Below are 21,133 nucleotides of genomic sequence, written 5' to 3' on the forward strand. Positions count from 1 at the left end.
TTTATCAAACAAAACAATTTTAACAATACGAACAAGCTCCGTAATTTCTTTCTGTGTGCTCTTGACCGAAACCGTTAGAATGAATGCCCCGCTCAATGGGATCGCGCTCTGCTCTCTCCAAAAATGAATATGAAATTCGATGAGCACATTTCCAGATTTTCCAAACAAGGCAGCAAATTGAAATGCCAATGCAACAAAACTAATTTATTTTTATGGCCAGGGCTAGGGTTTCAGGTTCAGTTTGAGGGATCGAGCGTGATGAATCGATGGAATTGTGCACTTCGGGCGTGCTGCCTCCTTCTCTTTCTTTTCCATTGTGTCCGCTGGTCACCAGTTTGCACACAGGCGCAGTGGGATCGTTCGAGGGGGTGGGGTGAGTGGATTTTCGCCTCTCACAAGTGCACAAGCGCTCTCACAGCGGGGGTGGGAGTGAGATCCCAAATTGGCCAAGTGCGAGAGAGAGGGAGAGCACGATCCTCCTTCTAGGAACGAAAAGAAACAAGATATTTAGACGGGCAGCAATAACGGAATAGTGTTGAGACCGGCTTATAACAGGAAAAAAGCTAAATGCATTAACAACTAGGTGTGAAAAGTTCAAGGAATAATTTTAAATTTTAATATGAAGGTTAATGTTAAGGGATCTCTAATGGAAGTGCTAAAACGAAATAGATATTGTCCTGGACGTTTTAAGAAATATATACATATTTTAGCTTCGAAAATTATACGAAGTTTGGATGGTCAATCTTATCTATGTACATACATATGTATGTATGTAAATATAAAAACTTAGTCTCAAACTAAAATCTAATCTAATCTAAAATTTTAGCGGAAACTGACCAAGAACCTAGCTATTTTCCAGGACTTCTAGCCAAATCTAGCGGGCAGGCTACTATTGAGCAGCACTAGTCCTTTCCCCCCTTCCACTTGTCTGTATGGTTTGTTGTTGATCGCCGGTTTTTGCAGGTACGCCGCTTGCTTGTGTGGGTGCGCGTCCGAAATCAAGAGAGTTCAAAAATCCTGCAACCGAAAACCAGTCTCAATTCTATTTGGGATTCTGAAGTGAGCGGAGTGAAGAAATCGGGAGGCAAACGAACAGGAATACAGAATTAAATCACAGAAAAATGAGCACGGAGCGAGAGAGGCGGGAGGAGTCTGCAGGAGCGTCCGGTGGAGCGACGGGAATGGACTTCAGCAAGAAAACTCTTCAGGATTACGAGGTTCTGGCCGTGATGGGCAACGGCTCCTTCGGCACCTGCTATAAGGTGCGTGACAAGAGCACTGGCGAACTGTTCGCCTGGAAGGGCATGAACTACGACGAGCTGGACGAGGACAAGTGCGAGGCGTTGGTCTCGGAGATCAGTGTGCTCCGGCAGCTGCAGCATCCGAACATAGTGCAGTACTACCACCATTTGGTTAACCGCGAGGCCAAGTCCGTCTACATCGTGATGGAGTGCTGTGCCGGCGGCGATCTCGCCCAGATTGTTCAACGGGCGCGATCCCAGCGTCGCCGGTTCGAGGAGCGCTATATCTGGCGGGTGCTCTTCCAATTGTGCCGTGCCCTGCAGGTGTGCCACAACAAGATTCCAAATGGAACGATCCTGCACAGGGACATCAAGCCGGCGAATATCTTCCTGGACGCCGCCGGCAATGCCAAGCTGGGCGACTTCGGCCTGGCCCGGATGTTGCGTCGGGACCAGAGCTTCGCCGCCTCGTTCGTGGGCACGCCACACTATATGAGTCCGGAGCTGGTCCGCGGTAGGAAGTACGACCGCAAGAGCGACGTGTGGGCCGTGGGTTGCCTGGTGTACGAGATGTGCGCCCTGCGTCCGCCGTTTCGGGGACGCGCCTTCGACCAGCTCTCCGAGAAGATCGCCCAGGGCGAGTTCAGCCGTATTCCCGCCGTCTACAGCTCCGATTTGCAAGAGATTATCGCATTTATGTTAGCCGTCGATCACGAACAGCGTCCCGGCATCGAGGTGATCATCCGGCATCCATTGGTGGTCCGGAATATCTGCGAGCTGGACGGAGAGTTTCCGAACCTCGTCGAGACTGGTGAGGACTTTTACAGGCTGCCCGCCGGCGGCAGACTCTTCGACGAGGAGGAAGAGGAGCATGAGGTGCCGCCCGAGCTGTCCAGCACACTGTTCACCGAGCAGTACAGCTTCAACGAAGGCTATGGCCAAAGGAGGCTGAGTGTCACGGGCGTGTTCACCCCGGACCTGAGAAACGAACTTTTCTACTCCGCCAAGCGACGGATGTTTCCCTCCAAGAAACTGCAGCTATCGGATCCCGCCCTATACGAGAGTATAAGGAGAGAGGAACGCGAGGAGGAGCGGCAGTTGGAGCTGCAGGATGAGCGTCGACGGCGAAAGGAGATGGATATCGTAAGCGAGGAGTTGAAGAGACCGGTGCAGGAACAGGATGGGAAGCATGAGCAGAGCAAAGGCCATAGCAGTCCTCGTGCTCTCACACAAAACATTTTCGATGAGGTTTTAAAGACCAGGCTTCATGCCATTCGCGCCCAGGAGTCACTGCTCCAGCAGAAGCTAGTGGAGCTGCAGATGAGAGAGCAGGAGTTGAATCTTGCGGAAAAGCGCGTCCAATCCTTGGAACTTCAGCTCCAAGAGAAGCTGATGCAGCAGCAGGAGAAGCCTTCGTGTCGTTGCACTCAGCACCCGGTAGCTCCACCGATTCCGCCCCGGAAACCGGCCAAGAGCCACCACGATGACACTTACTGCACCATCGAGCTAAACGAGACATCGCCCACAGTGGCCAAACTCAATTTGGCCACCCTGCCGCCTCCCAAGTCGATGAATACCCTGCGAAAGGTCACGTTCCAGTCGCCCCAGAAGTTTGTCACCTACGGAATTGAGAATATGCCGCCAGTGGCTAATCCCGGCACGGGTAATCCTCCTCCTGCTGCTGCTGCTGCTGCAGTTGGTGGTGTACCCATGCAGATGAGTGTGTCCAGCAATGATTCCGGCGATAGTCAGGCCTCTTCCACCAGGCGAAAGTCCATTTTGTCCCTTTTTGGGCTGAGTCGCGGTTCTAAAGCCACGTCGAAATCCCTGCCAGCGGTGAATCAGCCAATGACTGCTATGCCAGCACGGGTCCAGCGTCCTCCATTGACTGTAAAGCCACCAATCACGCAGGAACAACAGCCGGTGGCCACTCCAGCGGTGGCCAATCTGTGGACCAAGGAGCAGAAGAAGCAAGCCTTCGAGCTCCTGGCGGCCATGAATGCGGCGGAAAGGGAGGCGACCGGAGCGTCGGGCTTATCGGGCGCCGGAGGAGCGCGTCGCCAGCACTTGCGACAGTCGGTGAGGGAGCGGAATTCCACGCTCCAGCGGAATCGCATGCGGCGATCTATGGTCCTGGCCAGTGGCCACCAGAAGCAATCAACGCGCGACCAGATGATGATCTAAGGAGGGAAGACTGTGGAGTCAAGAGCCATGGAAACCATGGAAACTACCCGCGTTGTGATGTGGAATAAGTTCCGAAATATAACATATATATTCTTTTTTTTTTAATACATTTTATATGTACATATATCATATTTTTTTGTCCGTTTTTTTGCGAGTGTATTACTAGTTTTAAGATTTGTCCTTTTCGCTGCCAAACATTGTGCAATTTGCCTACGATATTAATTGGCTTTTATGTGAAATAAAAATTAAAAATAAAAAATATTTATTTGAGGTTTTTAATTTTGGTTTTCAAGACATTCTATAGAATTAATGGGTAAAGAGTGTATATTTAATTTTTAATAAACTTTTTATGTGAAATAAAAATAAAAAATAAAAAATATTTATTTGAGGTTTTTAATTTTGGTTTTCAAGACATTCTATAGAATTAATGGGTAAAGAGTGCATATTTAATTTTTAATAAACTTCTTATATACTTGTTTTTAAATATATTATTTATTTAATTTAAAGGTTTAATAATATATTTATATTTTCTTTGTTAATATATTCTTTTTTTCTTTTTTAATTAATTTATTTTAAGCTTTTACAAATCTAGCCATTTTCTATACTTTTTCAGGCAAATGCTGTTATTCAACAGGTGTCACAACTGTTGCCTCGCGCCAGCTGACGATTAGCGATAGGCCAGCGCTATCGATAACCGGTTTGTTACGCAAGCACCGATCTGGTCTGATTTCTTAGTTAAGTTCTTGTTTTATCACCGCCCAAGTGTGGTTAGCCCCGTGTTGTTTAGATAACTATATTTAATCCAAAGATGTCCGCCCGTCTGCTGCAGGCCACCCGCCAGCTGTGCGCCCAGGGATCGCTACGATCTTACAGCTCAAAGATCGCCGAAGTGGTGGTGGTGTCCGCCGCCCGCACACCCATCGGCAGCTTCCAGAGCCAGCTGGCGCCGCTGTCGGCGACGCAACTAGGCGCCAAGGCCATTGAGGCGGCGATTGAGCGGGCGGGAATTGGAAAATCCGATGTCCAGGAGGTGATCATGGGCAATGTGGTGTCCGCCGGCCTGGGACAGGCTCCGGCCCGCCAGGCGGCCATCTTTGCCGGTCTGCCGACCAGTGTGTGCTGCACCACCGTGAACAAGGTGTGCTCGTCGGGCATGAAGGCCGTGATGCTGGGCGCCCAGTCGCTGATGCTTGGCTATGCCGACACCGTGGTCGCCGGCGGCATGGAGTCCATGTCGAATGTGCCCTACTACATGAAGCGCGGCGCCACGCCCTACGGCGGTGTCAATCTCACCGACGGCATCGTCTTTGATGGCCTGTTCGACGTCTACAACAAGTTCCACATGGGTAACTGTGCCGAGAACACAGCCAAGAAGCTTCAGATCACGCGCCAACAGCAGGACGACTTCGCCGTGGAGTCGTACAAGCGTTCGGCGGCGGCGTGGGGCAACAAGGTCTTCCAGGACGAGATTGTGCCCGTTAAGATCCAGTTGAAGCGTAAGCCGGAAGTCACCATTGCCGAGGATGAGGAGTATAAGAGGGTCAACTTTGACAAGTTTGGCCAGCTGGCTACCGTTTTCCAGCGCGAAAACGGGACTGTGACCGCCGGCAACGCCTCAACACTGAACGACGGAGGAGCAGCCGTCGTCCTGATGACCGCCGAGGCAGCCCAGAAGGCGGGACTCAAGCCACTGGCTAGAATTGTGGCCTTCCAGGTAGAGTTTTCCAGAAAATCAAATGGTATTCAAAAGATTTAAATATTTTTTCTATATATTTTCAGGATGCGGAAACAGATCCCATTGACTTCCCTATTGCCCCGGCCTTGGCTGTGCCCAAGCTACTGAAGCGTGCCGGTGTCCGCAAGGAGGATGTGGCCATGTGGGAAATCAATGAGGCCTTCTCCGTGGTGGTGCTGGCCAATATCAAGACCCTGGACGTGGATCCCGCCAAAGTGAATGTGCACGGCGGAGCTGTGTCCATTGGCCATCCTATTGGCATGTCTGGAGCGCGTTTGGTGGCCCATCTGTCGCATAGTCTGAAAAAGGGCGAGCTTGGATGCGCCTCCATTTGCAATGGCGGCGGCGGTGCCTCCTCCATTCTGCTGGAGAAGCTATAGATCCGGAGCTAAACTCTCTCTCAACCAGAAATGCATTTATTATCGTAGTCATTGGACTCATGGAAAGTTTTTTTTGTTTTTAAATCTGTAGATGTCTGTCTGTCTATTTTCAGCATTTATTGAAATCATGTGATTCGCATAATAAAATTATGAAACAGTGAAAATTAAAGGAACAAATTGATCTTATTGCGAGCTAGTGAGATTAACATTCAGTTTTGGGAGAGATTAGATTTGTAATTGCCTGCGAAACATAATTCTTTCGCGCTGTGGCCCTTTTAGGAACACAAAAACCAACCCAGCCAACATATGAAAGGTCATATTTACAATAATCCCCCTTCTATGAGTCTTTTTTGAGTCATTGAAATGATAACACAGGTTTCATATCATGCGCAATTCGAAAATGATCGGAAAATGATTCGAAAATGCCTAATAAATGTTCTAAGGTAAAGAACCAACGATTTCTGTCAACAATTTAATTTGTTTTATTTTTTTTTCTAACTAGTCTCTATTCTCCGGCTCTTGGATTTACGACTCCCCGTCTGGCACCCCAGACTTCCCAGATGAAGATGACCAGCGAACAGAGGTAGAGTCCACCGACAAGGAGATAGACCGCAAGGAGATCCGGCAGCAGGATGCGCTTCTCCCGGTAGAGGAATCGACTGCGGAAGTAGCGCTCGCTAGCCGCCTGGCCAGCCCAGTGGTGGACCAGACCCACCGACCTAATGGACATGACCAGGTGGTCCAAGTGGGCCGCCAGATGCGAGTGCTTTTGCAGGTAGATGGCCAGCTGTTGCTCCAGAACGTGTTGCTGGATTATGTGATAGGATCCCGCTCGATGTCCCCTCTGGGTCAGATGGAGCAGGGCGTCCTCGGAGAGCAGGCCAAAGATAAGGGGATGTGATCCAGTGGAACAGAGATCCAGCTGCCGCAGGACCTCCTCTTCCCGCTCGGAGGCCACCATCACGGATCCACCCAGTCCCAGGAGGTCCTGCAAACTGGCCACTTTCTGCAGATCCTCGAACGTCGAGCGACTCATCACCGCCGCATAGCCACCGTCGGCTAACTCCTGCAGAGTGTCTGGCAGCCGTTGGTGAAGATGATAGCGGAGGATGAGGAACAACAGGGCGGAGTACATGGCGCGCACGATCAGGCCGAAGCACAGCCAGCTGGCAAAGAGGAACTGCAGCGACAGCGATGGACGCTCCGGCGGATCGATGGGCAGGCCCAAGGCAGCGGCGTAGACCGTCAGGAGGAGTGCCACCCGATCGCCCGCCCCTCGTCCCTGGAGAACGACCAAACCCGAGATGCTCACGAAGCTGGCCAACAGGCAGAGCCAGGTGAGGGCCTGGAACGGGAAGGCCCAGATCTCCCGGCTGGTCAGGTTGTGGGCATTGAGCAGCAGACAGCCCACCAAGCGGTTGGAGTAGTGCGGGAACACCGGCGTCAGGTTGCCGGAGTACTGGATATGCTTTCGGACATAGCCTATGGCCAGGTGCGCCGCTGTGCGTCGGCCCTCCATCTGAAACCGCTGAAGCAGCTGGCGCTCTGTCCAGGTCCTTTGATTCCTCTGCTGTTCCTGCAAGCCCTCGAACTGAATGCTGAAGTTCATCCGGTGGGATAGTTCCTGCAGCAGCTGGCCCTCCAGACCCACCAGTATATGTCGGGGCCCCCCCACCTGCAGCTCGAAGAAGGGGGCCACTGACCGGGCCAGGACCACCAAAGGACACCCGTTGAGATTGTGCAGCTTGGAGGGAAAGTAGTTTCGGTGCTGCCAGGACTCGCCCAGGAAGCGATTGATTCTTGCAGGCCGGGGGGACGTCTCGCTGCAGCGATCGGGCTCGTAGGGGAAGTAGGTGTGGAGTAGCACCTGGCCGCCGGAGCTCTGTGTCATCACGTTGCAGTTGATGAGCTGGTGCCGCCAGCAATACGCAAAGACGCCCTGCATGTCCTGCGGTATGAGGGCATCCCGTTGCTGCAGGAATATAAAGTAGTATTCGCTGCCGTCCGACTGGGCAGTGTACGTGTGGATCTCGATGTCCCTGGAACGGTAGGAACCTTAAAGTGGGCTACAACCCAGAATCGGCCAACTTACAGCAGCGCATCCAACGAATCGACAAGGAGAAGATTGTGCGTCCTCGGTCCTTCGATCCTTCGACGCGGTCGCCCGAACTCGACCAGCACCAGCTGTATGATCATCGTATCCACGCTCTCGTACAGCAACTGCATGATGGTGCGGTAAAAGTTCATCGGACTGGGCCGCCGGCAGGAGAGGATCACGATGAAGGCGGGCGCAATCCGTTGGTAAAAGTCCTCGATGAAAACGCTCAGCGCCTGCGCCACGTGCTGGTTGATGGCCGCCGTCTGCGTCTGGGCGCCGATGTACTTCATCGATTCGAACTGCAGCAGGCTGGTCACGTTCATCTCCGTCCCGTCTGTCAGGCAATCGGGAAGAGTACTGCCAGCCGGACAGGGCCCTAATCCTAATTCCAGCTGCGAGCCTTGTTTGCATCTCATTAGCCGCGTCGCATCGATTAGGACAAGGACAAGTCAAACAGTAACCATTGTGGGTCACGTCACGCACCAAGTTGGACACTCCATAGCAGTGCTGGGCTAGTACCTGGACAGGTGTACCTCAGACAGTTGTACCAAAAATGACTTTTAGGTGAGGTTCCGGTGAGGTTAATTGTACGTATTATTTTGTGGGTATTTTGTCCCTTGACTAAAAATCCTATTTGATTTTTAACCGTACCTGTATCCTTGGTCATCAATGCTCATCCATTAACGCACATCTGTCCGTTATGACTAACCATAAATAGATCCTATACTCCCACCTACTATATAAGATGGTGGTGGTTATGAGTCCGACCTTAACTGATGTCAATAATCGTATATTGTTATGGCTTTATCGGCCGTGTTTTTCTATTTATAAGGTGGTGGAAATGCTTCATTGATTGATGAGGACACGGATTTCCCACTTCTTTGTCTGGGCATTACTTACACTGAACTAAATATTATAAAACTGATGATTTTCTATTTGATAATAATACTATCAATGAATTCTGTGTCTAAAATGCAGCACAAAACGACGCTCTAACATGTTACAAGTATTTAATTGCATTCCTTTAGCCAGTTTTAAAATGATTTAAAATCATTCAAAATCTATTTAGAATTTTAATCAATACAAACATTAAATAAATTTCAAGAAATTAAAATAAAAACCTGATTTTAAATGTAGGTATTTCTGAAAGGGATTTCCTTTACCTCAAAATCGTAATCTATCTCAGTCCCTGTTTGCTTTTAATTAGTCAAATCTCCGTTGGGATCTTTGGCCCTTGAAGGACCGACCCTTTGGCCCAGTCCAAAGCCAAGAAGTCCTCTTACAGTCAGGCCTCCAACGGCGTCATGAATAGCAGCAGCTCTAGCAGAAATCCGGGCTTCGGTACCTCAGCCATATTCAGCAGCTACGTGGAGCACTCGCGGATTGACATGCAGGGGGAGGACGCAAACGTGTATGTGGCCCGGGCCCTCCGCCTAGTCATCGAGAATGTGCTCGCCCAGCTAAGCGCCACGCTGGTGGTAACCATCTCCACGCGTCATCTGGGCACCGCCCAGTGGTTTGAGTACATGATGAACAACCTGGTCGATTCATGGCGGATGACGGCCGTCCAGCTGCTGCGATTCCGGCCAGATTCGGTGCACATCTCAGTGCCGGGACGGAAGCGGGTCAACCTGCTCCTGGTGGACTCCTACAGCGGATTGCAGTGAGTGCTCAGCATCCAAAACGAAAGAGATTACACTAACCCGTGACTCCCCGCAGAGACACCAACATAACGGCGGACAATGCCGACTTTGACGATCCGGATTACTATTTTATCTTCCTGCAGACGCGAGATGCCTTCATTCCTGAGGAGTTGCGTCTGATTCTGAACCATTGTCTGGCAAACTTTTGGCTGCACTGCAACGTTATGGTCCAGACCGCCCAAGTGGACGTTCTGGTGTACACCTACTATCCCTATACGGCGGCCAGGTGCCAGGAGGCGCATCCAGTGCTGGTGAATCGCTTCGATGGCCGTCGCTGGCTAACGAACTCCTCCATGTTTCCGGACAAGCTGCGCCAGATGCACGGCTGTCCGCTTACCGTGCTCACGTGGCATCTGCCGCCGTTCGTGGAACTGGTCTTGGATGCGGCCTCCGGCTTAGTCCGGGCCAAAGGATTTGAGATTCAGCTGATGCGCCACCTCGCCCGCCAGATGAACTTCAGCATAGAGCTGAAAAATTTGGCTCTGCTGCGACCGGAAGCCTACCGTCTGGCGGATGGAGCCAACGATGGACCCATAGAGCGGGTGAGTCAACTGGGATTGCGCGGGAGATCTTTGCAGTGTACTATAAAAATTGGTTAATTATGTGTTTTTATTAATATTTATATTTACATTTTATTTGTTAAAAATATTAATATATTTTGATTTACACATTATTTGTATTATATAACATTTGGACAGCTTCTGCATCGCAGTGCCAACATGAGCATGGGCTACTTCCGGAAGACAGCGCGCCGAAACCAGCTGTTGACCACGCCCATGTCGTACTATTCCGCCAACCTGGTGGCCGTGCTCCAGCTGGAGCGCTATCGCCTGGGCTCTCTCGCCCTGCTGGTGTTTCCTTTCGAGCTGCCCGTATGGCTGCTGCTGCTCCTCGCCCTGGTCATTCACATGGGCCTCTACCTGCCCTGTAGGCGGCGGCGAAGGAATGTGTTGGGGGGAGAAAGAGAAGTCAATGGAGGAGGTCTACAGATTCTGGGCCTATTGCTGGGCGCTGCTCTGGCCCGGCTGCCACGCGCCTGGCGGCACCGTCTCATCGCCGCCCATTGGCTGTGGGCCAGCATACCGCTAAGGATCTCCTACCAGTCACTACTGTTCCACCTCATCCGCCTGCAGCTGTACAGCACGCCATCCTTTTCGCTGGATCAGCTGCTGGCGCAGGGCTTCCAGGGGATCTGTACGGCGAACACGCGACGCCTGCTCCTCGAGATGCCGCAGCTGGCCGGCAGCCCGGACAGCATCCATGCCCTGGACACGCCCTCCGACTGGGCCGTGCTGGAGGCACTGCAGCGGAATACCAAGCACAAGATCTTTGCCGTGGCCAACCAAGACGTGGTCCTGTCCTTTCTGCACTCCAGCAGCCATCCCAAAGCTTATCATGTGGTCAGGCAGCCGGTGAATGTGGAGTATACCGGCATCTATATGCCCAAGCATTCTTATCTCTACGAGAAGGTGGACGAGACAGTGCGACGGCTGGACGCCGGTGGCTTTATCCATGCATGGCGCCGCGCCTCCTTTATGGCCCACCGGCGGGAGGTGTTGCAGCAGACCAGCCGGCGGTACATTAATCATGCAAAGCTCTCCGGTATTTACATGGTCATGGCGGCGATGTACACACTCGCCGGGCTTGTGTTTGCCGGCGAACTATTGTTTCGGAGGTGGAACTGGACTGGGACGTGGGTTGGGGTACCTCAAACTTTGTAGATTTACCAATTTCTTTAGAAATAAAGCTTTTAACTTATAACTTAATCTGCAGACTTCAATGCTTCTTATGGACAGACCGACAGGCATTTGTCAAAATCGAGGCATTCCCGATTCAATAATTGCTTTTAAGGCGATATTAATTTGAGTTTTGTGAGCAAGGGCCCCACTCGATCAGGTCATTAATCACATTCAAAACTTTCACCTAATGGCCAGGAGACAAGTTACACAAAACAGTTCAGGAAATCAATGCATGTGCGTGTACTTTCCACCCGGAAGTCGGAAAGTCAGAGACTGGGCTCGTCATTAGCCGGCGGGCAGCCCATGATGAACATTAGCGCGCTGCTCGACTCGTACTACGATTTATCCGGCGAGCAGATGAACCACATCAACGAGGTGGTGGCCCGGGCTCTGCTCCATGTGGTGCACCATTATATACTCAGTGTGACGCCGTCACTGGTGCTGACCCTGTGCTGTCGGAGCGAGCACACGTGCAACTTTTACAACGAGATGATGAACACACTGTTTCGCCAGTGGGGCCTGGCCCCGCTCCAGATTGTCAATGTGGAGCGGGGCGTGCCTTGGCATCCGGTTGCTGGGCGGCGGCACTTCAATGTCATCTTCACGGACTCCTTTGAGGCCTTCGCGGAGATCCGGATGGAGTATTATGCCCGGGATTACAACTACAATGAGCACTATTTCATCTTTCTGCAGGCCCGGGACCGGCTGCTCCAGGGTGAGATGCGGCTGATCTTCGACTATTGCTGGCGCTACCAGCTCATCCACTGCAGTGTCCAGGTGCAAAAATCCAACGGGGACATCCTCTTCTACAGCTACTATCCGTTCGGGGAGCGGGGATGTGCGGACATGGAGCCGCAGCTGATCAATCGCTACAACGGGAGCACGCTGGTGGAGCCGGAGCTATTCCCGCGGAAGTTGCGCAATTTCTACGGCTGTCCGTTGAGGTGTGCTCTGTGGAATACTCCACCCTTTCTGCGTCTGGCGGAGGAGGATGTGGCTGCCCCCACGGTGACCGGTGGCTATGAGGGGCGTCTGCTGCTGGCCCTCGCCGAGAAGATGAACTTTAGTATCGCGGTGCGTCCAATACAGACGAATGTCATTGATGGTGCCTTGGAGATGGTGAGTTCCTCTTGGAAATGGGATATAGATATTTTTTACTGTGCAACCTCTCCCTCCTTGCAGCTGCAGCGTGGCGAAGCGGATCTAACCCTAGGCAGAATCCGGCAGACGGTGGGTCGGAGTCTGGTGGCCACGTCGACGCACAACTACCACCAGACCCGCGAAGTTTTCGGCGTACTGGCCTCCAGCTACGAGCTGACCTCCTTGGACATTCTGCTCTACCCGTACCGCCTGCAGATCTGGCTGGGCATCTTCGGTGTGGTGGCTCTCTCGGCGCTCCTCCAGCTGGCCGTGGATCGGCTGCTCCAGGAACATGGGACGAATGCAATCCTGGGAGCACGTTCCTGGCTCAATCTGGAGCTCATATTCGTGGGCATGCCGCTAATGGATATCCCGAGGAGCCACACCGCACGCCTCTACTGCCTGATGCTGATGATGTACACACTAATCATCCGGACCATCTACCAGGGCCTGCTCTATCATTTGATCCGCACTCACCAGCTGAACCGGTGGCCACAGACCATCGAATCGCTGGTGGAGCGCAACTACACGGTGGTGCTGACGCCCATTGTCCTCGAGGTGCTGGAGGAAATACCCAGCGTCCAGCACATGAAGTTCCGCCTACTGGAGGACACTGACTCTGAGCTGGAGCCACTGTACTTCCTGGAGGCGAATCATCAGCTGCGCCAGCATGTTACCGCCTCTGCCCTGGACATTTTCATCCAGTTCAATCGCCTGAGCGCCGAGCGAGTGCATCGTCAAGGCGGTAACGTGGCGGCAACGGTAGCCCATTTCGAGATCGTGCCGGAGGACATCATCAACATGCAGCTGACCATGTACCTGGCCAAGCACTCCTTTCTCATCGACCACCTCAACGAGGAGATCCTGTGGATGAGGTCCGTGGGCCTCTTGGCTGTATGGTCCAGGTGGGAGCTGGTGGAAACTTATTTGGGGAACGAGCAGAGCTATCAGATTCTGGGCCTCGTCGAGCTCTATGCCATCTTTCTCATGGTCTTTGTTGGCCTGCTTCTCAGCCTCGTTGTCTTTCTCTGCGAGCTGCTCTCCCAACGATCACGGCTCCTAAGAAGGCTCTTCTCCTAGCAGTTCAAAGGCGGGTTTTAAGGAGTTTTAAAAGGCCTTTGGTTGCTTTTGGCTTGATTTTGTGTCGCTTTTAAGTAGATTTTTAGTGTGTTTCGCTTTGTATTTGGGTGGATTTTTGGGTGTTTTTTTGGGTTGGATTTGATTTGGATTTTGGGTAGGTTTGAGGTTGATTTTATGTCGACTTGTTTGCTGTTTTAGGTAGGTTTTGTATAGGTTTAAGGTGGGTGTTGAGCATGTTTTGGTTTTGGTTTGGGTGGATACATACATAGGTTCTGTCTTTTTTTTTTTTTAGAAAACTTATAGTCTATTTACACCAGGCTGCGTTATTGCGTTAACTCAAACTTTAATTTGGATTTCACTATCCTAAAGTTGTAAAGATAAGATAGAAAAATCCAAGTATACATATATAATAAAAAAAAAAAACAATTAATATAAACAAAAAATGTTAAATTAAGGAAATATATACTAAAGTTTTTTTTTGTTCTAGTTTAACCCAATTTTATTGCTGTGTTTCTGAATGACTTTGAGCGGTAGTGTGGTTTCTCTGGCAGTCAGGACATTATCCGGCTATTTGTAAACCTCTTACGGCCGACATGGCGTTTGCATGAACCTGACACTGACTCTCGCCGCTGCCCCCCTCTAGCTCCCTACCACCCCTGCCGCCCCCTTTAACTCGTAGATGTGTGTGTGTGTGTGCGTGTGCCGTTGATGGTGTTAATTTATGGTTATGCGCCTCATGCATAATACTGACACCGAAACCTGTCACGCACATGCCTCCGGAACGGACTCCGGAGAGTGCGGTACCGGTGGGTGGTGGGTGTTGGGTGTTGGCGAGGTGGATGGGTGGCTAGGCAGTGCTCGCCTGTGCGCGGCAATTAGTTTAAGTGATGAACACGGATTTGTTAATGCATTACTTTTACCCACGAGTAATTTGTTTGGTAGTTTTTTACCTTCTGAAACCCAAATAATACATGGAGGGTTCCGCTGGGCGAACAGTGCAAGCAATTTAAGCTTAAGGATATTTTATAAACATTGGTGTTAATTTAAATATTTAAATAATATCAGTAAGGTAATTAAAACATAAAATAGTTTCTGAATATGCAGGCATGGGGTTGCCAAGAAATCGCAATTGATTTGAAATCACTTTAAATGCAGCCTAAAAGTATGTCAGAAAATTATATACCATGAATTTTGGTGCAAAAATGCCCACTTTTCAAAAAAATGTTGTGGCGAAACGGCTAAAGCTAGCTTAACGAATTAAATACCATATAATAACACAACATTTGAACAGTTTGTGATAAATTTTGTATTGAAAAATATTTAGAGGTAGAGGAGTTATAGGGAATCTCCCGAGTCGCCTCCAAAAAAAGTTGGTTTGCGGTGTACATCCTAACTGTCCACAGAATCATCCGATCTACAAAAATTATACCTCATTCGTTAAAGGATAAGTGTCCCGAGGTATTCTCGAAGCGTTTTTATTTTTAAAATTTTTTCCCTATTTTTTATCAAAATTTGAAGTCAAAACCCCGATTTTTGACTAAAAAATTAAGTTAATTTGTTAAATAAAAAATATAAGAAAATTAAAAATTAAAAAAAGCTCGACGAGAATACCTGTAGAATTATCTAAAGAAGTTATGTTCCAAATTTCAAACCGATTGGTTCAGTATATTTTTAGTTATCGTGTACACCGATTTTCAAAATGGCATTTTTCAGGAGAGCGCTTTAAACTTTGTGATTCTCATGCATTGAACACCAACCGACCTTCGTTCAGCTCCGCATAACTTCGTCAATTTTACTATGATTGATGTAAAACTTGGACACAATATTCTTAAGATATTGAACTTTTAAAATAAAAAATAAAAAAAATTTACGAAAAAAAAAATTAAATACCTTACCCCCCCCTTAAAATCTAAAAGATAGTTTTAGACACCTTAATATTTAATTTAAAATGCAAAATTAAAAAAAAAGAACACTGTACAGATTCGAGATATTGGCCCTTTGATAATAAAGCAATAAACCCTTAAAACCAACCAATTCCCGTTTGCCAAATCAATTCCCTCGACTTCCTTCGATTGCCAAAGGTTCAATCGCTATAAAATCGGCAAAATGTTCCGTAAAATGTTACACTTTCAACATGGAACTCCGCCGAGCAGCGAGTGGGCTACTCCTACTGGTGCTTCTAGTGGCACTGGCACACTCCAGCTTGTGGCCCGACCAGCATCCCATGGAGGAGCTTCTGGCCACGCGGATCTCTGGGACGCTGCAGAAGATCTTTACGAATGCCTTTGCCGCCCACAACATCAGCGTCTTCATCAGCACCGCCTACAAGCAGATGGCCAGGGATCGGGTGCAGCTGGTACAGCGGGTCCTGGACCGCAGCCTGGGTCACCGGCAGTCGGCTGTGCCCATTGTGCTGGCTTCCCGTCTGTCCGAAAGGCTTAGCAGCCAGGTCTTAGTCCAATTGCTGTTCGTTGAGTGCCCCGAGGAGGTTATGTACTGCGAAACAATTACTTGGGCACTATAGGGTAAACTATATATATATTCATGTTTTTTCTCAGAGCAATTGCATCCGACTTGGAGAATAACGGCCTGTACCTGATTGTGTGGCTGACAACTTTCCCGGAGTCAAAGCAAGCACCTGTGATGTCCCGGATATTCGCGTACTTTTTGCTGGAACGCTACAACATCAATGTGCTGATCCTGGTGCCGAGTTTCTACGCTGTCCGGGCCTACAATGCTCGGCCGTACACGCCCACGGATTGCATGAGCCTGGTGCCGGTGAGGATCGAGCTAAAGGATGCCGGGATATGGGATATCTTTCCGCCCCGCCTGAAGAACCTCTACGGGTGTCCCTTGAGCGTGATCGTGTGGGACATACCGCCCTACATGACGGTGCACTGGGAGAAGAGCGAACCGGCTGAGCAACTGGAGGGACTGGACGGGCTGCTGCTGCAGATCGTGGCCGCCAAGATGAACTTCACTATGCGACTGATACGGAACGAGCCGGAGGGTCTGATCGGGGGCTCCAGCTACGTGAACGGCACCCTCACCGGCGCCTATCAGATGCTTCGCGAACGGAGGGCCAACTTCACGTTAGGTTGTGCCGCCTGCACGCCGGAGAGATCCACCTACCTGGCCGCCACCGGTCCCTACAGCCAGATGGCCTACGTGATCGTGATGCGTCCGCGCAGCGGCTACAGCATCTACGAGGTGATGCTCTTCCCCTTTAACGGCTATGCCTGGCTGCTCCTGGCTTTCGTTTCCAGCTTTCACTGGCTCCTGGGCAGCCACTGGCGTCTGCCATCGCCCGCTCTGGCGGGCTGGATGCTCTGGATCTTTGTGATCCGGGCCAGCTACGAGGCGTCCGTGTTCAATTTTATACACAATTCGCCGGTGAAGCCGCTGCCGCAGACCTTCGAGCAGACGCTGGCGGCGGGTTTCCATTTCATCACGGATCATGCCACCTATCGGATGACCCTCAAGCTCCCCGCCTTTGAGGGCAGGACCAGCATCTCGCCGGGACAGCCGGTGGATGTGTTCGATGCCCTGCTTAGGGAGCCCGGCAGGGCCGGCGCCTTTACCAGTCGCGTCTTCTTGGCCCAGCACCTAACACGGCACCGGAACCACCGCCACCGGCTGGTGATTCTCGCCGAGAAGATGCTGGACAACATGCTATGTGTCTACTTCCCGCCCGGCTCCTACTTTGCCTTGGAGTTCAATGAGATTCTGTTCAACATGCGCAGCTTCGGTCTCTTCCAGCATCATTCGCAGCGGCTGGACTGGGGCAGCATGCCCACCACCTCGGACTCGTTGGGGAGGTCAGCAAATCCTCGCTCCTCCTCCTCCTCCTCCTGCGAGAGTGCGGTCAAGGGACGTGCCGAGTCCATGGGCTTCGTCCTGGCCGCCTTCAACTGCCTAATGGCATCTTTTAGCATCTCCCTGGCGGTGCTCGGCCTGGAATTGCTAAGTCAGAGGCGGCCAAGCTGGCGTAGATTGGCCTGGCTAATGGAGAGGCTGTGAGGCGGTGTCTGGCATATATTTCTATTTCTGGGCTTATGCAATAAAATCATTTAACAAGCTTAAAGCCCTGCGTAACTGGGGATGCCCGGTGGCGGCGGAGAGCAGCTCCAGGCCAAAGACCAGGACGGCCAGCAGCTGGAGGGCACCGCAGCAGGCAAAGATCCCAGAGAGCCGCCAGAGGGTCAGCGACTGGGGCTCCATGCTGCGTCGCCGCTTGGACATCCGCTCGATGCGGTCCAGGTACATACCCCGGAAGCGGAACACGATGCCCGAGGACATCATGGCCATCAGTAGGCGGTCGATGCGTCGCTTGAGATACGAGTGGGGTCGCATGTACATCGTCAGCGGGGCGGTCATCAGCGGCAGCGGTAGCACGGCTAGGTGCCTCCGGTTCGGTCCGGAGCGGTAGTCAAACTGGTACACCGTCGGTTGGAGCACTGGTACTGCTATGCCCGGATCGTCCTCCTCTCGCAGCCGCAGCAGCGACTCCTCGTGACTGGCCACAACATGAATCCGGATGCCGGTCATCGATTCCCGAAAGATGTTCTGCAGGGCGGGCAGCATGTGGAACACATAGCCCTGGGCCACCACCTCGGACAGCTTCTGAAGCGGCGCCCGCATCTCCACGTCCTGCAGTAGCAAGTAAAGCTGCCCGGTATAGGCGGCCCGCAGGACGAGCGTCTGGAGTAGCCACATCAGCAGCAAAAACCGGGCAAAGTTCCGCCGCGGATGGTACAGAGCCAGGCCGCCCAGCAGGACGTTCCACATGCCCAGGCAGGCCCGGTGATTAGCCCTGCCTAGGATCAGGTAATGCAGTGCCTGCGGCTGCCTCAGACGCAGCAGGCCGATGAGCAGCAGGCCAAAGAGGAGGCTCCCGAGGATGCAGGACCATATGATGTATCGGAAGGGACGCGTGAGGCGTTGCAGCGGAGTCATAGAGCCGCCGCTTGGAACGCACAGGACGATGGGGAAACTCATGTAGGACACGCTGGGCAGCATCAGATCCGATCGAGCCTTGCTGTACATGAAGCACACGAAGGTGAGGTTCGCCTCGCCGTCGACAATCTGCAAGAGGAGGGGAGGAGAAGGTTTACTGGGCGTATGCGTAGTCTGGCAAGGAGCCATTACCATCTTGAGTATGCCCGTGTAATTGCCGTCCGGCTGGATCTGGCCGCGATCCTTGTCCTTTGGCTCCACCAGCTTAATGCTGAAGTTCATGCGTTCGGCGAGGGTTTTCACAATTCTGCCCTCGATGCCGTGCAGGATCCTGTCGTTGCCGTCCTTCTGCAGCGGATCGTCCTCGAGGATCACATACGGCCGGTGCTCAAAGGTGGCGGCCACCAGCTGGCAACCATGCATATTTGCCAACTTGCTGGGGAAAAGCGGCTTGGTCAGACCGACCACGCCGGCCTCCAGCTCCTGGAAGGCCGTGTAAAAGACGGGCAGCGAGGACTGGCAGCGATGCGGTCCGTAGGGGTAGTAGGTATACACGTGGACACTCGCGTTGCGCTGCAGGAACACGCTCACATTCAGCACGTACATGTTAAGCAGTCGCCGGAACATTATCTTGATGGACTCCATTGGCTGGCTCTCCAGGCCCGTGTAGACCAGCAGAAAGTTCCCGGTCCGCTTGTAGGGACTGCCCAGCTGGTTCAGGTACAGCTCCAGGCGGAAGTACGAGCGCAGGCTGTCCAGGAACCAGATGGCAATGGGCCTGCCCGTCACTCCGCTCGGCGGCGGCAGCTCACTCTCATCGGTGCCATTGGTGGTGCTTTCAATGTGGTCGTCCTCCAGCTGGAACTTGATCCGTCCCGAGCCCGCGGATCTGGCCAGAGCCTCGTCGATCAGATCGTTGTGGTGGCCACGGCTGGCCCGACTGGTGGGGAACTTAACCACCGCCAGGGCAGTGCTCGTGGAGCGGCCGTAATAGTGGTCGATGGCCCAGACCAAGGCGTAGACCAGGCTCACGTTTTGTGTGCCGCTGGGCAACATGTTAATGATGAGGCTTCTTTGCTGGTCGGTGTCTAACTGGACGATGTCCTGGGTGAGCCATCATGGGCATGTTTTAAGGCTTTTAAGACACAGTGATTTCTGGTCTGTATAAATTGTTTAATAATAAAGTTATAAAGTTTAATAATAAAGTTAATAAAAAAACTAATTTTCAAGTTTATAAATTGGTAAATAGGTGTTGCATATTGTTGTTGTGCTTTAAGTGAATTATTAAATATTTTTTGTTATTATTTTTCTTATCTTTTGAAATTTTTGCACCACTATGCAGTGGCTCGTTAGCATTATCCAAAAGGGAAGCACTTAGCTGGCCGATCAAGTTGCGTGCTGAAGGTTCCATTTATGGCCATCTGTAATGCAAATGCATTATTAATTAGCTTTAAATATATATAATATTTTTTTAATGGCGATTTCATGAAGGTCTCTTTAAATGTCTAATAAAATTCACAAACTCAGGGTTTTTTTTATATATACTTGAATATTAAGACATGTAACAAAACATTTCTTAACTTAAAAAATATGCAGGAAAGTAGGTTGTCAAAAATAAAAACAATAAAATGTGATTACACGGCAATTAAACAAGGTATTTTTATTTTTGTTAACACCTTTAGGGCTAAGCGTTTTTTGTTTAATCCGGAATAAATATTGATTCGGTAAAGGGTTAAACAAATGCTATAAATAAAGAAGTAAATAATAATATAAGGTATTAAAATATAATATATAAAAACATCTACAAAGTATAAATATGTCAATGAACACTCGCCGAGAGATAACTGAGCTTTCCATTGAATAAAACCAAAAGGTAACGCGATCTTTGTATAATATTTATTTTATCAAGACACATTTCCATTGAAATAAAAATGATACTCATGATATATGGCTGTTTTTTTAATACCATTTTATATTATCTCTCAACTTATTTTAATTTTATTTTGAATTAAAGTCTTAGCTATCTAACTTACACATTATGTCGGTCTCATGTCAGTTGAATCGTGACTTAATTTCGGATGTGAGTAATTTTACAATCTCGGCTACGCGTCGCCAGTATTATTAATCTGAATGCGAATGAGAATCTGAACCTGTCAAAGGTCGCTGTGCGGACTCAAAGTCATACTTAGTATATGTATTCTGCATTTTCTTGACTTTCTTGATTTTCGCAGTTTTTTGCTAACCTCTGCGAAAACCACCCGCTGACCGAAACTCTGTTTCCCTTGTCACTACAAGTTTTTACCTTTTTCCCGACTCTCAGCTCAATGCTGACCTCAGCCACCTCTCTGAATGCGGTGGCCACGGAGGTGGAGGTGGTGCCGAAGGTGGTGCCGGTGACACACAAACGATAAGACGATCGAGAATGCCATGGATCACCGCTGCCGCCTGAAGGGCAGCACCTCCAGCACGGCCCCCAACTACTGAATCAGGTGCGAATTCAGGGTGATAAAGGTTTTTTTTAACTTTATGACTTGGTGATCTTGTATATTTTATATTATTGATAATATATATTACTTATATTTCTTTAGTAAACCAAAAATTCTAATATTAAATTAGGTAATAATATTAATAAATATTTATTAAATGGAAAAATATCTAATAATAATAACCTGTTTATTAGTCTGTCCTAAGGCTACGTTTGTCTATTCGAATTTCCATTGATTTGTTTATTATGTTTCGTTATTTTCGTCCGTTTATTTATCCATTAATTTGTCTGTTCATTTAACTGCCTAGTTGTTCATTCATTTCTCCGTTCATTTGTCCGTTTATTTATTCGTTCACTTGTCCTTTCGCCTGTCCGTTCGCTTTGCTATTCCT

The 21,133-nt window shown here is 50.1% G+C and overlaps 7 protein-coding genes across 7 annotated transcripts; 5 read left to right on the forward strand and 2 right to left on the reverse strand.

The window, feature by feature from the left end:
* The first annotated feature begins 832 nt into the window (after positions 1–832).
* On the forward strand, positions 833–3,642 carry Nek2. Its single transcript, XM_017162708.3, has one exon. It carries the CDS (start codon positions 1,122–1,124, stop codon positions 3,423–3,425), a length of 2,304 nt encoding a protein of 767 aa, XP_017018197.1. The 5' UTR covers positions 833–1,121; the 3' UTR covers positions 3,426–3,642.
* A 457-nt stretch (positions 3,643–4,099) lies between these two features.
* On the forward strand, positions 4,100–5,726 carry Acat1 (Acetyl-CoA acetyltransferase 1). The gene is made up of 2 exons (XM_017162772.3): positions 4,100–5,139; positions 5,205–5,726. Exons 1-2 carry the CDS (start codon positions 4,234–4,236, stop codon positions 5,538–5,540), a joined length of 1,242 nt encoding a protein of 413 aa, XP_017018261.1. The 5' UTR covers positions 4,100–4,233; the 3' UTR covers positions 5,541–5,726.
* A 319-nt stretch (positions 5,727–6,045) lies between these two features.
* Positions 6,046–8,107, reverse strand: Ir7g (Ionotropic receptor 7g). The gene is made up of 2 exons (XM_070288561.1): positions 7,633–8,107; positions 6,046–7,579 (listed from the first exon to the last, which is right to left on the reverse strand). The coding sequence occupies exons 1-2, from the start codon at positions 8,052–8,054 to the stop codon at positions 6,046–6,048; spliced, it is 1,956 nt and encodes a 651-aa protein (XP_070144662.1). The 5' UTR covers positions 8,055–8,107.
* Positions 8,108–8,646: 539 nt separating this feature from the next.
* Positions 8,647–11,181, forward strand: Ir7f (Ionotropic receptor 7f). The gene is made up of 5 exons (XM_017162473.2): positions 8,647–8,771; positions 8,846–9,301; positions 9,358–9,883; positions 10,040–11,034; positions 11,115–11,181. The coding sequence occupies exons 2-5, from the start codon at positions 8,943–8,945 to the stop codon at positions 11,179–11,181; spliced, it is 1,947 nt and encodes a 648-aa protein (XP_017017962.1). The 5' UTR covers positions 8,647–8,771; positions 8,846–8,942.
* A 205-nt stretch (positions 11,182–11,386) lies between these two features.
* Positions 11,387–13,300, forward strand: Ir7e (Ionotropic receptor 7e). The gene is made up of 2 exons (XM_017162561.1): positions 11,387–12,199; positions 12,263–13,300. The coding sequence occupies exons 1-2, from the start codon at positions 11,387–11,389 to the stop codon at positions 13,298–13,300; spliced, it is 1,851 nt and encodes a 616-aa protein (XP_017018050.1).
* Positions 13,301–15,434: 2,134 nt separating this feature from the next.
* Positions 15,435–17,320, forward strand: Ir7d (Ionotropic receptor 7d). The gene is made up of 2 exons (XM_017162472.1): positions 15,435–15,793; positions 15,859–17,320. Exons 1-2 carry the CDS (start codon positions 15,435–15,437, stop codon positions 17,318–17,320), a joined length of 1,821 nt encoding a protein of 606 aa, XP_017017961.1.
* A 33-nt stretch (positions 17,321–17,353) lies between these two features.
* On the reverse strand, positions 17,354–20,421 carry Ir7c (Ionotropic receptor 7c). Its single transcript, XM_017162471.2, has 3 exons — positions 20,290–20,421; positions 18,449–19,677; positions 17,354–18,385 (listed from the first exon to the last, which is right to left on the reverse strand). The coding sequence occupies exons 2-3, from the start codon at positions 19,310–19,312 to the stop codon at positions 17,354–17,356; spliced, it is 1,896 nt and encodes a 631-aa protein (XP_017017960.1). The 5' UTR covers positions 19,313–19,677; positions 20,290–20,421.
* Positions 20,422–21,133: the final 712 nt, after the last annotated feature.

This window comes from Drosophila kikkawai, chromosome X (genome assembly GCF_030179895.1).
Source record: "Drosophila kikkawai strain 14028-0561.14 chromosome X, DkikHiC1v2, whole genome shotgun sequence".
NCBI classification, from domain to species: Eukaryota; Metazoa; Arthropoda; class Insecta; order Diptera; family Drosophilidae; genus Drosophila; species Drosophila kikkawai.